A 15406-nucleotide genomic window follows, 5' to 3' on the forward strand; every position below is an offset into this window, starting at 1 on the left:
TGCATTTAGGGCAATGAAATTGTTTGTCAAAAGAGAAAGTTGTAAAGAAATGCATTCATCAGAAACTAAGAATAAAAAGTGGTTTATAAGAAGAGGTAGAAGCTGCTTGGCCTTGAAAAGTAGAAAAAAAGGATGAACAGAAGGGATAAATTGTGAACTTATAAAGCATGAATAATTCACATCTAAAATATGTGCTGGAAAAATATAGTAATACCCAAAGCATGACCAAAAGCTGAGATTAACATCTGAAAGCTGAGTAAGAAATGGGTTTTAGAAATGGAGAGAGACAATCAAAAAACATAACGTTTATTGACCACAAAAGGAGTATTGATAACCTCAGCTAAGAAAATATCTGGAGCATTATGTAAAACAGAGGGATATCCAGTTCACATAATAGAAGCAGAAAAGTGATACAATCTATCACAATAAACAAATGGCTCAGGAACAAGCATAGTATATTAGCCACAGTTTTTATGATATATATATATATATATATATATATATATATATATATATATATATATATATATATATATATATATATATAAAACAGAAAGAAACTTCCACATGGGAAAAATATATTAAAAATAAAGATTCCAAGACTTACCAAGCGGGAAAGTGCCGGCAGACAGGCACATGAACAAAACACACAAACACACACACAGAATTACAAGCTTTCGCAACTGGCAGTTGCTTCGTCAGGAAGGAAGGAAGGAGAGGGAAAAATGAAAGGGTGTGGGTTTTAAGGGAGAGGGTAAGGAGTCATTCCAATCCCGGGAGCGGAAAGACTTCCCTTAGGGGAAAAAAAAGGACAGGTATACACTCGCACACACACACACACACATATCCATCCGCACATACACAGACACAAGCAGACATATTTAAAGGCAAAGAGTTAAGGGCAGAGATGTCAGTCGAGGCGGAAGTACAGAGGCAAAGAAGTTGTTGAAAGACAGGTGAGGTATGAGCGGCGGCAACTTGAAATTAGCGGAGGTTGAGGCCTGGCGGATATCGAGAAGAGAGGATATACTGAAGGGCGAGTTCCCATCTCCGGAGTTCGGATAGGTTGGTGTTGGTGGGAAGTATCCAGATAACTCGGACGGTGTAACACTGTGCCAAGATGTGCTGGCCGTGCATCAAGGCATGTTTAGCCACAGGGTGATCCTCATTACCAACAAACACTGTCTGCCTGTGTCCATTCATGCGAATGGACAGTTTGTTGCTGGTCATTCCCACATAGAAAGCATCACAGTGCAGGCAGGTCAGTTGGTAAATCACGTGGGTGCTTTCACATGTGGCTCTCCCTTTGATTGTGTACACCTTCCGGGTTACAGGACTGGAGTAGGTGGTGGTGGGAGGGTGCATAGGACAGGTTTTACACCGGGGGCGGTTGCAAGGGTAGGAGCCAGAGGGTAGGGGAGGTGGTTTGGGGATTTCATAGGGATGAACCAAGAGGTTACGAAGGTTAGGTGGACGGCGGAAAGACACTCTTGGTGGAGTGGGGAGGATTTCATGAAGGATGGATCTCATTTCGGGGCAGGATTTTAGGAAGTCGTATCCCTGCTGGAGAGCCACATTCAAGGTCTGATCCAGTCCTGGGAAGTATTCTGTTACAAGTGGGGCACTTTTGGGGTTCTTCTGTGAGAGGTTCTGGGTTTGAGGGGATGAGGAAGTGGCTCTGGTTATCTGCTTCTGTACCAGGTTGGGAGGGTAGTTGCGGGATGCGAAAGCTGTTTTCAGGTTGTTGGTGTAATGGTCGAGGGATTCAGGACTGGAGCAGATTCGTTTGCCACGAAGGCCTAGGCTGTAGGGAAGGGACCGTTTGATATGGAATGGGTGGCAGCTGTCATAATGGAGGTACTGTTGCTTGTTGGTGGGTTTGATGTGGACGGATGTGTGCAGCTGGCCATTGGACAGATGGAGGTCAACATCTAGGAAAGTGGCATGGGATTTGGAGTAGGACCAGGTGAATCTGATGGAACCAAAGGAGTTGAGGTTGGAGAGGAAATTCTGGAGTTGTTCTTCACTGTGAGTCCAGATCATGAAGATGTCGTCAATAAATCTGTACCAAACTTTGGGTTGGCAGGCTTGGGTAACCAAGAAGGCTTCCTCTAAGCGACCCATAAATAGGTTGGCATACGAGGGGGCCATCCTGGTACCCATGGCTGTTCCCTTTGATTGTTGGTATGTCTGGCCTTCAAAAGTGAAGAAGTTGTGGGTCAGGATGAAGCTGGCTAAGGTGACGAGGAAAGAGGTTTTAGGTAGGGTGGCAGGTGATCGGCGTGAAAGGAAGTGCTCCATTGCAGCGAGGCCCTGGACGTGCGGGATATTTGTGTATAGGGAAGTGGCATCAATGGTTACCAGGATGGTTTCTGGGGGTAACAGACTGGGTACGGATTCCAGGCGTTCGAGAAAGTGGTTGGTGTCTTTGATGAAGGATGGGAGACTGCATGTAATGGGTTGAAGGTGTTGATCTACGTAGGCAGAGATGCGTTCTGTGGGGGCTTGGTAACCAGCTACAATGGGGCGGCCAGGATGTTTGGGTTTGTGAATTTTAGGAAGTAGGTAGAAGGTAGGAGTGCGAGGTGACGGTGGGGTGAGGAGTTTGATGGAGTCAGGTGAAAGGTTTTGTAGGGGGCCTAAGGTTCTGAGGATTCCTTGAAGCTCCGCCTGGACATCAGGAATGGGATTACTTCGGCAAACTTTGTATGTAGAGTTGTCTGAAAGCTGACGCAGTCCCTCAGCCACATACTCCCGACGATCAAGTACCACAGTCGTGGAACCCTTGTCAGCCGGAAGAATGATGATGGATCGGTCAGCTTTCAGATCACGGATAGCCTGGGATTCGGCTGTGGTGATGTTGGGAGTAGGATTAAGGTTTTTCAAGAAAGATTGAGAGGCAAGGCTGGAAGTGAGAAATTCCTGGAAGGTTTGGAGAGGGTGATTTTGAGGAAGAGGAGGTGGGTCCCGCTGTGATGGAGGACGGAACTGTTGCAGGCAGGGTTCAATTCGGATAGTGTCTTGGGGAGTTGGATCATTAGGAGTGGGATCAGGATTGTTTTTCTTCGTGGCAAAGTGATATTTCCAGCAGAGACTACGAGTGTAGGACAGTAAATCCTTGACAAGGGCAGTTTGGTTGAACCTGGGAGTGGGGCTGAAGGTGAGGCCTTTGGATAGGACAGAGGTTTCGGATTGGGAGAGGGGTTTGGAGGAAAGGTTAACAACACCCCAATTCAGTAGTTAACCTTTCCTCCAAACCCCTCTCCCAATCCGAAACCTCTGTCCTATCCAAAGGCCTCACCTTCAGCCCCACTCCCAGGTTCAACCAAACTGCCCTTGTCAAGGATTTACTGTCCTACACTCGTAGTCTCTGCTGGAAATATCACTTTGCCACGAAGAAAAACAATCCTGATCCCACTCCTAATGATCCAACTCCCCAAGACACTATCCAAATTGAACCCTGCCTGCAACAGTTCCGTCCTCCATCACAGCGGGACCCACCTCCTCTTCCTCAAAATCACCCTCTCCAAACCTTCCAGGAATTTCTCACTTCCAGCCTTGCCTCTCAATCTTTCTTGAAAAACCTTAATCCTACTCCCAACATCACCACAGCCGAATCCCAGGCTATCCGTGATCTGAAAGCTGACCGATCCATCATCATTCTTCCGGCTGACAAGGGTTCCACGACTGTGGTACTTGATCGTCGGGAGTATGTGGCTGAGGGACTGCGTCAGCTTTCAGACAACTCTACATACAAAGTTTGCCGAAGTAATCCCATTCCTGATGTCCAGGCGGAGCTTCAAGGAATCCTCAGAACCTTAGGCCCCCTACAAAACCTTTCACCTGACTCCATCAAACTCCTCACCCCACCGTCACCTCGCACTCCTACCTTCTACCTACTTCCTAAAATTCACAAACCCAAACATCCTGGCCGCCCCATTGTAGCTGGTTACCAAGCCCCCACAGAACGCATCTCTGCCTACGTAGATCAACACCTTCAACCCATTACATGCAGTCTCCCATCCTTCATCAAAGACACCAACCACTTTCTCGAACGCCTGGAATCCGTACCCAGTCTGTTACCCCCAGAAACCATCCTGGTAACCATTGATGCCACTTCCCTATACACAAATATCCCGCACGTCCAGGGCCTCGCTGCAATGGAGCACTTCCTTTCACGCCGATCACCTGCCACCCTACCTAAAACCTCTTTCCTCGTCACCTTAGCCAGCTTCATCCTGACCCACAACTTCTTCACTTTTGAAGGCCAGACATACCAACAATCAAAGGGAACAGCCATGGGTACCAGGATGGCCCCCTCGTATGCCAACCTATTTATGGGTCGCTTAGAGGAAGCCTTCTTGGTTACCCAAGCCTGCCAACCCAAAGTTTGGTACAGATTTATTGACGACATCTTCATGATCTGGACTCACAGTGAAGAACAACTCCAGAATTTCCTCTCCAACCTCAACTCCTTTGGTTCCATCAGATTCACCTGGTCCTACTCCAAATCCCATGCCACTTTCCTAGATGTTGACCTCCATCTGTCCAATGGCCAGCTGCACACATCCGTCCACATCAAACCCACCAACAAGCAACAGTACCTCCATTATGACAGCTGCCACCCATTCCATATCAAACGGTCCCTTCCCTACAGCCTAGGCCTTCGTGGCAAACGAATCTGCTCCAGTCCTGAATCCCTCGACCATTACACCAACAACCTGAAAACAGCTTTCGCATCCCGCAACTACCCTCCCAACCTGGTACAGAAGCAGATAACCAGAGCCACTTCCTCATCCCCTCAAACCCAGAACCTCTCACAGAAGAACCCCAAAAGTGCCCCACTTGTAACAGAATACTTCCCAGGACTGGATCAGACCTTGAATGTGGCTCTCCAGCAGGGATACGACTTCCTAAAATCCTGCCCCGAAATGAGATCCATCCTTCATGAAATCCTCCCCACTCCACCAAGAGTGTCTTTCCGCCGTCCACCTAACCTTCGTAACCTCTTGGTTCATCCCTATGAAATCCCCAAACCACCTCCCCTACCCTCTGGCTCCTACCCTTGCAACCGCCCCCGGTGTAAAACCTGTCCTATGCACCCTCCCACCACCACCTACTCCAGTCCTGTAACCCGGAAGGTGTACACAATCAAAGGGAGAGCCACATGTGAAAGCACCCACGTGATTTACCAACTGACCTGCCTGCACTGTGATGCTTTCTATGTGGGAATGACCAGCAACAAACTGTCCATTCGCATGAATGGACACAGGCAGACAGTGTTTGTTGGTAATGAGGATCACCCTGTGGCTAAACATGCCTTGATGCACGGCCAGCACATCTTGGCACAGTGTTACACCGTCCGAGTTATCTGGATACTTCCCACCAACACCAACCTATCCGAACTCCGGAGATGGGAACTCGCCCTTCAGTATATCCTCTCTTCTCGATATCCGCCAGGCCTCAACCTCCGCTAATTTCAAGTTGCCGCCGCTCATACCTCACCTGTCTTTCAACAACTTCTTTGCCTCTGTACTTCCGCCTCGACTGACATCTCTGCCCTTAACTCTTTGCCTTTAAATATGTCTGCTTGTGTCTGTGTATGTGCGGATGGATATGTGTGTGTGCGAGTGTATACCTGTCCTTTTTTTTCCCCTAAGGGAAGTCTTTCCGCTCCCGGGATTGGAATGACTCCTTACCCTCTCCCTTAAAACCCACACCCTTTCATTTTTCCCTCTCCTTCCTTCCTTCCTGACGAAGCAACTGCCAGTTGCGAAAGCTTGTAATTCTGTGTGTGTGTTTGTGTGTTTTGTTCATGTGCCTGTCTGCCGGCGCTTTCCCGCTTGGTAAGTCTTGGAATCTTTATTTTTAATATATATATATATATATATATATATATATATATATATATATATATATATATATATATGAATGATGCATTTTCTGATAAAGTTATCCATATATACACACTCACACTGTTTTAAACTTTCTTTTAGATGTAGATCATCTCACCCTACTAACTGGATGACCTGTAAAACAGAGCCTACATTCTGGAGAAAACATTTAAATAATGTGAAATGAAATTTCAGAGAAGAAAACAAAAACCATGGCATTTACTGGAAAAGACCCTGCAAAAAGAAAAATTGTTGTGGATGATCAAATAATTGAACAAGATAATCATTTTAATCATTCAAGTTCCTTGTAATTCTGCTGGATGTATCAATGTTTCACTCAGTATTATCATGTGTCCATTTAATGAAATTGCTAGTCATGGTGCAGAAGGATACATCTGCTGATGCCATGCCATATAGGAGAACATCAATGGCAGATTTAAGGGCTGCCACAGACCACCATGATCACAGTTATCAACCACTCAATGTTTGCAGCATGTTCATTGTTTCATCTGCTCCCTGATTTTGTGATGAGTACCATCTGAAACTCTGTGAAGACACGAAGACACAAGACAAGAGGACAATAAGTGAATCTTGGAGAAACTGAATCTATTATACCTTTTTTTGAGAATATGAAGATGAAAAGGAGACTGAAAGTGTTATGCAGTTTTTGCTCACAAGCACACATAATCTGCACTGAGGATGAAATGTGTCGTCAAAGTTCATAACTTTTTCTCTGATCATTTTCATTATTTACATTTAAACTTTAAAGAATTTTCTCTACGAAGTAACATTAGAAAGGATGGCCAGAGAAGGGAAGATATTGGAAGTATGTTGGCACATCTGAATAAAGCTTTATTTTCTAGAATACCTCTACTGATATCAGATTAACTATAAAATTTAGGAAGTTCCTGAAGGTAAATATCAGGAGCACAGTACTGTGTGGGAGTAAAATGTGGACAATGGCAAATCCTTAGAAGAAGAAACTGGAAGCATTTACAATTTACCATCACCGAAAACTGTTAAAAATTAATTGGTCCAATAAAGTACAGAATGAAAATGAACTAAAAAGAACAGGTGTGAAAAGAAGTCTTTGGAAGACCCTTGCCAGAATAAGAAATAGGCTAGTGTCATAGCTGCTACGAATCCAGGAGCAGTTAACCTGGCATTGGCAGGAGCAAGCCAAGAGAAACAGTTACACAGAGAGGGAAAGATTAGCACAAGATAGGTTAAAATAGAGCACAGAATGAAATCAATCAAAAGACAGATGGTTTTTATACAAATAATAGAAGTGCAAATTTATAAGTTTTGGTTAGTTTCTTAGGTTTTTTCAGTTCTGGTGCCTTTAGTACAATTAGAAACATGTCTGTAAGCACAAAATGTTACAGATGATTGCTTCCATACAATAGAAGCACCAAACTATAGACTGATTTATTGAAAATAAAATGATTCATAAATACACTTTGTTTTGCCAGTCTTAGACATTTCATGAATTTGCACATTAAAATTTTAATTTAGTTATTATATATTAAATTACTAATCAACTGTGAACAATAACATTCTTACTTTTTGCTTTTTGGAAAATAGGAACAACTGAAGTCTAAGATTCCACTTGGAAAATCTTGTGCAATTGTGCATTCTTTTCCAGAAATATCTGGTAATGTATAGATGCTGTCAATGATGTCACCACACTGATAGTGAGCTCCAGGGCTACTTGATCTGCTAGTAGTATACAGGCTCGTATCAATACCAAAAGATCGAGCAAGATCTCCAGACTTGGTTTTTGGTGTACTTTCGCCTTCTATGTGCAGCTCTGTTTCACTTGTTATATCCTTTGTAAAAAAAAAAAGAAAGAGTTGTCATTAGATAATAAAAGTTTCAAATTATTTAATGTAAATAACATCATTTCAAACAAAATATGGCTAAATATAAACTACAGTGGCAATGGATTATAATAAGTTTATTTATCACTTCCACTTTTCTATTGAGAATTATTCAGAGTGGCTGAAATAAACAGGCTTCCAATATAGATATAATAAATTTCTACTCATGATACAGAAATAGACCTCTGCAGATAACTAAGATTTTAGAGCCTGAAGTTTCCAAACTTGAAGTCAGCCACCAACCAGACTGTATCTGAACGTCAAGATTTCAGAAGCTACATGAAATTGACATGAGTACAACCTCTGAATGGGCAACAAGAGGGCAGGACTTCATGTATGGCCATTTCAATAGAATTATCCTACTGCACAAATGTTATAATTATAGCTATCATAATAATTGTGCACAGAATAGGAAATCAACTGAAATCACTCAAGCGGGGAAAGGTGACTTTAACTGATGGGATACCTGTGTATTTATAGCTGATATTCCACATGCCATTTTAATGGTGTGTGGCAGAGGTTACCTCTTGTACCTACATCATTTTCCCCTTTATCTGTTCCATTTGCAATGGTATGTATGAAGAACGGCTGTCTTTATACTGCGCACTAATGTCTCTGTTTTTCTGGTAGTGGTCATGTCACACAACACATGAGGGACGAAGTATTAAGTTGGTGTATCCTGTTTGGAAGTACAATCACAGGATTTCAACAGTAACCCTCTCCGTGATACACAATGCCTCTCTTGTAGCAACTGTTGCTGGCATTTGTTGAGCATCTCTGTAATGTTCTTGTATCAATCAAGCAATCTATTGATCAAACATGCTACTCTACATAAGATATTTTACTATTACTTCTATTAATCCTACTTGCTAAAAATCCCAGAATGGTGAAACATACTCAAGAATTGCTCAAACACATGTTTTGCAAGCCATTTCTTTCATGAGTGAATGACATGTTCTTAAAATAGAAAGAAACTTCCACATGGGAAAAATATATTAAAAACAAAGATTCCAAGACTTACCAAGCGGGAAAGCGCCGGCAGACAGACACATGAACAAAACACACAAACACACACACAGAATTACTAGCTTTCGCAACCGATGGTTGCTTCTTCAGGAAGGAGAGGGAAAGACGAAAGGATGTGGGTTTTAAGGGAGAGGGTAAGGAGTCATTCCAATCCCGGGAGCGGAAAGACTTCCCTTAGGGGAAAAAAATGGACAGGTGTACACTCGCACACACACACACACACACACACACACACACACACACACACACACACACACACATATCCATCCACACATACACAGACACAAGCAGACATATTTAAAGGCCAATGGCCTTTAATGGCCTTTAAATATGTCTGCTTGTGTCTGTGTATGTGCGCCAATGGCCAATGGCCAATGGCCTTTAATGGCCTTTAAATATGTCTGCTTGTGTCTGTGTATGTGCGGATGGATATGTGTGTGTGTGTGTGTGTGTGTGTGTGTGTGTGTGTGTGTGTGTGAGCGAGTGTACACCTGTCCATTTTTTCCCCTAAGGGAAGTCTTTCTGCTCCCGGGATTGGAATGACTCCTTACCCTCTCCATTAAAACCCACATCCTTTCGTCTTTCCCTCTCCTTCCTGAAGAAGCAACCATCGGTTGCGAAAGCTAGTAATTCTGTGTGTGTGTTTGTGTGTTTTGTTCATGTGCCTGTCTGCCGGCGCTTTCCTGCTTGACATGTCCTTAAGATTCTTATGATGAATGTCAGTATGGCACCTGCTTTTCCTACAATTAACTTTACGTATTTCCATAACAGATCTCTTCACTTAATTGTGCATATACATTACATTTATTTACATTCTGAGTCAACTGCCAGTACCTGCACCAATCAACAATTCTCTACAGTTCTTCCCATGTTTTGCGAGTCTTTTGGCATTACCAACTTCCTGTAGACAATAGCATTACCTGCAAAAAGCCTCATGATACTTCCAACATTATCCAATAGATCAATTATGTACATGGTGTTTAAAAAACTATTGGTCAAAACTAGAAGAAAAATGATAAGTGAAACCCAACTCACACTTTACGCACAAGACATACTGAAATCTTTGGACCAAGGCAAACAGGTAGATGTTTCTTGATTACCAAAAAGCACCTGACTCAGTACCACACCTATGCTTATTGTCAAGAGTACAATCATTCGGGGTATCAAGTGAAATTTGTGATTGGATTGAGGACTTTTGGTAAGGAGGACACAGCATGTTATCTTGTGTAGAGAGTCAATCTTGGACAGTTTCCAACCTCTGGAAACTGTCCAAGATTGACCCTCCATGCAAGATAACATGCTCTGGAAATGTTACAAGATGATGATGATGATGATCTATAATGTTGCATTGTCATACAAAATGTCGTTTTTTGTCATTTATTATTTGTCTGATCTTCAATCTGAAAGCTGGAGTGATTAGCTTTCTATAGTAGACTACCCTGTGAAACATTATAGATGCGTGTGAATATATTAATGCTCATACTAAGAATTGTGTATTCACACTCATATTGAGGACACAATTTTGTACATACACCAGCTGAGTACCCAGCACAGATAGACAGAGGGGGTAGGAGTAGATGGAGCACACTTTCCTCTTCTGTCCATCCTCTCCTCCTTCCCACTAGTTTCATCTCCTCCTCACCTTTTTGTCTGTCTCCTCCTAATCCCTCTCTATCCATCTTCTCCTCCTGCCTCTCTCTGTCCACCTCCCCTTCTTTCCCTGTCCATCTCCTCCTCCTCCCTTTCTCTGTCCACTTCCTCCTCCCCCTTTCTCTGTTCATCTGGCACTGCCCCATCTCCCTCCCTATCTCTTCCTCCTTTTCCCTTTCTCTGTTCACCTCCTCCTCTCCTTCCTCTGTCCATTTCCCCCTCTCCTTCTCTCTGCCCATCTCATCCTCCCCTTCCTCTCTTCACATATCACCTCGTATCAATAGGATGCTGATGGTTCTTAACCCCACTGTATTTCTTCCCAGATCACATCTAATATGCATACCAAATTTGGCTAAAATTGTTCCAGGGATTTAGGATAAGCTTTTTACCCATCACTTCGCCTGTGTACGTAGATGTCAAATATATGTCACATATATTCAACATATTTCATACACATTTGTACACTCATTTCAAGTATACCCTAGCAGTTTCATTTTCACACAGTTCAATGTTTATGATGTCATATATCCTGAACTATGTGATGTGCAATGATAAAACTTTGCAGATACATCCAGTGGTATATGTGGCTAGCATCTGCAAAATGTGTTGTGAATAGAGTTAGTAATAAAGATGTAACAAAACGAAACTTCCTGGAAGATTAAAGCTGTGTGCTGGACCAAGACTCGAATTCTGGACTTTTACCTTTTGCGGTAAGTGCTCTATCAACTGAGCAACCCAAACACGACTCATGGTCCATCCTCACAGCCTTAATTCTGCAGTACCTTGTCTCCTACCTTCCAAGCTTCAAAAAGCTCTCCTGCAGTCCTTGCAGAACTAGCACTCCTGGAAGAAAGGCTGTTGCGGAGACATGGCTTAGCCACAGCCTGTGGGATATTTCTAGAATGAAATTTTCACTCAGCAGCAAAGTGTGCACCAATATGACAGATTGAAACTTTGTACCAGACTGAGACTCGAACTCAGGTCTTTTGCCTTTCGTGGGCAAGTGCTCTACCATGTGATCTACCCACGCACAACTCACAGCATGTCCTCATAGCATTAATTCTGCCAGTACCTCGTCTCCTACCTACCGAACTTCACAGAATCTCTCCTGCAGGTCTGCAACATCTGGTGGCCTGAGGTCAGGGCTCTTTTAACACCTAAGGATTAAAGCAGCCTTCTGGTGCCCCTAGTTGACAGGGACACCTGATATGTGGAAAATTTGTAAACAGAGGTCTACCATAATTAGTAGCAAAAACAAGCTATTTCCATGCTTAGTAGATTTAGATTTATTTTTAAACTTCTTAGCAAAATCCCAAAGAATGGCAACTAATATGTGAGGGAAGGAGGGAAAATGGAGGAAGCAAAATGATATGTGGCTTATGTGGAAAAACTGAGTGGGAGGAACACCAAATGATATGTCACTTGTTTGCAAAAATGCTCTGGAACCAACCATGCCTGAGGTTTATGGCGATATAATGAACTTGATGTGCAGAGTGGCCTAAATAAAACTGGCATGGAAAGTTACAATAACAATGATGTGGGACTGGCCCTTCTTAATGTACTTCACAGAAGATGCTGGTAATAGTCACCGTTGATATCAATACAAGTGCTGTGCTCAGTTCATCTAACTGTGAGACATGTATAGCAGCTCTTCCTGAGAGACAGCGGCAATAACATTTTCATTCTTCTAGTGTAACTGTTCCAATGTTGGAGAATTACTTGAGAAGGCTTAACACCTGACACTTCGATATGCCTCACAGTTGAAAATTACAGGGAGAGAGATTAGGCAATCAAGATATCCAAGCGATGGCATTGCCTCTGCTGATTATCCTTGCCTCACCAAACACCTCATGCTTTAATGTAAAGGCTCATGCATTAAAAACAAGATTGTCAAGATGATTTATGCTGTTGCTCTGACTTGTAAAAATATTCATATGGCGGGTACCTTCTGTAAGTTGATCCACATATGGATTAAAAAGTTTCTGCATGTACCAGTTAATTAACAGTTTGGCAACAGAATGAAGATACTATGTGGGCACCAGACATTATACTCCAAACAACAGCCTCGAGATATGAAATGGCTCTTCAAAGTTCAAGGAAGATTAGTGTCTAACATCTCATCAACATCAAGATCATTAGAGATGGAGCACAAGCTCTGAATGTTTCAAGGATGGGGAAGAAAATCAGCCATGCTCTTTCAAAGGAACCATCCTGGCATTTTCCAGGAGCAATTTAGGGAAATCTAGGCTGACCTAAATCTGGATGGCTGGAAGCAGATTTGAATCATTGTCCTCCCAAATACAGAAGTCCAGAGTGCTAATCACTGCACCACTTCATTCAGTCTGTGAGTTCACAAACCACAACAGACTGAACTAGGCCTCATCTAAAGAAATGAGAAACTGAGTACCCAAAAGTTGTGATTCCACTTCACTCAAAAAGAACTTGACACATGAAAGATTGTTCAGACACTTTATGACTTATCCACAACAGTAAATACATGCATAACAGTACATTTATAAGGATACAGATGCAGGGCCTTTTTGATAAACGTTTCAACATGATGATCTCTTAATCCCCACTTGCACACACATAAAGAGTATTAAGATTTCATCGGACTTTGTTCCATGCTTTCCATCACTCAAGCAATGTTTGCTGGTTTTTGTGGATAGTTGTTTCTGCCAAAGCACTTTCAATCTCAAACTCTTGGGTAAACAATTTCATGTATGTATTTTAAAATTGTATTTTTGGATATCATTCAGCAATAAATTACACACTGTTTATGGTGAGCATCATTTTGTGTTGCATTCAACCAGTCACTGAACATGTCTGCTCCTCTCATTCATTCAAATCTAGGGACACAGCGATAGAATAGAGCATGCAGGAGATGCACTTGCGCACCCATGTGGCAACAACCTGTCTGGTGCATCAAAATCACAGTTTTCAATATTTTCTGTGCTAGGCAGTTCTCTTGTTCACTGAATGGATCAGTTCACACAATTCAAAATTTTGCTTTCTCAGGCCAGTCTTACTTTACTGACCTTGTATAAAGTATAATATTGTATCACAAAAATGAGTATCTGCATCATGTGCATTTGATAATGACCTAAAAGATGATACTGACCAACAGGACAGAATAAATACTTTGCTTGCAAATAATTGTAATACTCTGAGAGAAGAATAACTTTTGTAAATTTTTCCATTATCCCATTCTGCTGCTGTTTATTTACCAGTGCATGTTTAAGAGTTATATGAATAAATGAAGGATACTACAGTATAAGTTATTCACATACTGTAGTTAGAGACCTTCTGTGGCGAGCATCTTTATATTTCAGTTCATTAACAAAGAATTGCAGTACCTCAATTTGGCTCACTGACTCACAAACATTAATGGAGAAACCATCAGAAATGTTTAATAAAAGTAAATGGGCAGGTGCTCATGCACATATGCACACTCATGCGCGCACACACACACACACACACACACACACACACACACACACACACAGGAGATATTTAGATACTTATTATTTGTACATCTCACCTGCATACTTTGTGATTTTAACCAGCTAGCAGTGTTGTTTAAAACTGATACAGAACTTATGTCTACCATTGTTCCTGCGTGTCTCAAGTTAGGCTCTTCCACTGGAACACTCTGTTTTCCTTCCTGCATTTTGATGTCCCTAACCTGCAGAAAATTGTTAACATTACAAACAGAGGTAATATCAGCACAAATTATCACAGATACAATTTTGTCTGAAGGTCATACAGAAAAAAGTATATGTTTGTGCAGAGACTCTGCACTGTTATTTTGTGGCAGCAGCATGTTCATTTTTTAGCTTCAACATGATATAAAAGCTTGCCTGGTATCATTGGCACTGTGGATTCTTTTATCTGATGAGGGTTATAAAATTGAGGACACTAGCTGCACATCCTGCTTATTGTGAACTGTGAGACGAAGTGCCATTTTTGTTAGCATCAAATATAATACCTTGTGACATTCAGTGTAGACTTCATTTGTTGTAGACGAAAGTGTTATAAATGTGTACAGTTTTCCGAGTAGTGCTTAATGTTTAGTAACAGATAAACTGATAATTATAATTCAGAGAGTTATAATCATTGTCTGACAGTTAACAAATTCCTATCAATGTCTCAAAGTATCATAGACAGTTCTGTTTGCAACTTCATTGCAATAATTGCTTACTGAAGAAATCTCTGAAATCTGGCACTACAAGTTAGTTGGCCAGTTTCATGTTCCATGGATCATTTGCATGATTAATTGTAATGATGTAGAAGGAGCCACTTTAAATTAACTTTATAGATTCATGTAGAAATATGGTTACATGCTGACTATTTACATTTTCTTTTAAGTTCAGCTGGGGTTAATTATTCCTACCCACCACCTTTTATGTACATAAATTCTTCTACAGAATAAGCGTTGCTGTCAAGAAGAAACTTTTTCAGTTTGTTTTCATATTTAACTTTCCTGTCTGACAGACATTTTATGCGCTGGTTAAGTGAAGAAAAATTTGGGTGGCAATATTATGCACCCTTTTTTGTGTGAATTAATGTTGACTTTCTTTTTAAGATGAGTTACCCCAGAATATTATTCCATATGACACTGTTGTTGTTGTTGTTATCTTCAGTCCTGAGACTGGTTTGATGCAGCTCTCCATGGCACTCTATCCTGTGCAAGCCTCTTCATCTCCCAGTACCTGCTGCAACCTACATCCTTCTGAATCTGCTTAGTGTATTCATCTCTTGGTCTCCCTCTACGATTTTTACCCTCCACGCTGCCCTCCAATGCTAAATTTGTGATCCCTTGATGCCTCAGAACATGTCCTACCAACTGATCCGTTCTTCTAGTCAAGTTGTGCAACAAACTTCTCTTCTCCCCAATCCTATTCAATACCTCCTCGTTAGTTATGTGATCTACCCATCTAATCTTCAGCATTCTTC

At 41.9% G+C, this 15406-nt stretch overlaps 1 protein-coding gene across 3 annotated transcripts in view; it reads right to left on the minus strand.

Moving 5' to 3' along the window:
* Nucleotides 1-15406, minus strand: part of LOC126336516 (synaptotagmin-15-like) — a 229670-nt gene that overhangs the window by 30016 nt on the left and 184248 nt on the right. For all 3 annotated transcript variants that reach the window (XM_050000297.1, XM_050000298.1, XM_050000299.1), the window contains exons 5-6: nt 13992-14135; nt 7458-7723 (exon numbers count right to left, since the gene is read on the minus strand). In XM_050000297.1, the coding sequence (XP_049856254.1) occupies nt 7458-7723; nt 13992-14135 (410 nt within the window). The remainder of the gene's footprint in view (nt 1-7457; nt 7724-13991; nt 14136-15406) is intronic.

The sequence above is a fragment of the Schistocerca gregaria genome, chromosome 2 (genome assembly GCF_023897955.1).
Source record: "Schistocerca gregaria isolate iqSchGreg1 chromosome 2, iqSchGreg1.2, whole genome shotgun sequence".
In the NCBI taxonomy this organism is placed as follows: Eukaryota; Metazoa; Arthropoda; class Insecta; order Orthoptera; family Acrididae; genus Schistocerca; species Schistocerca gregaria.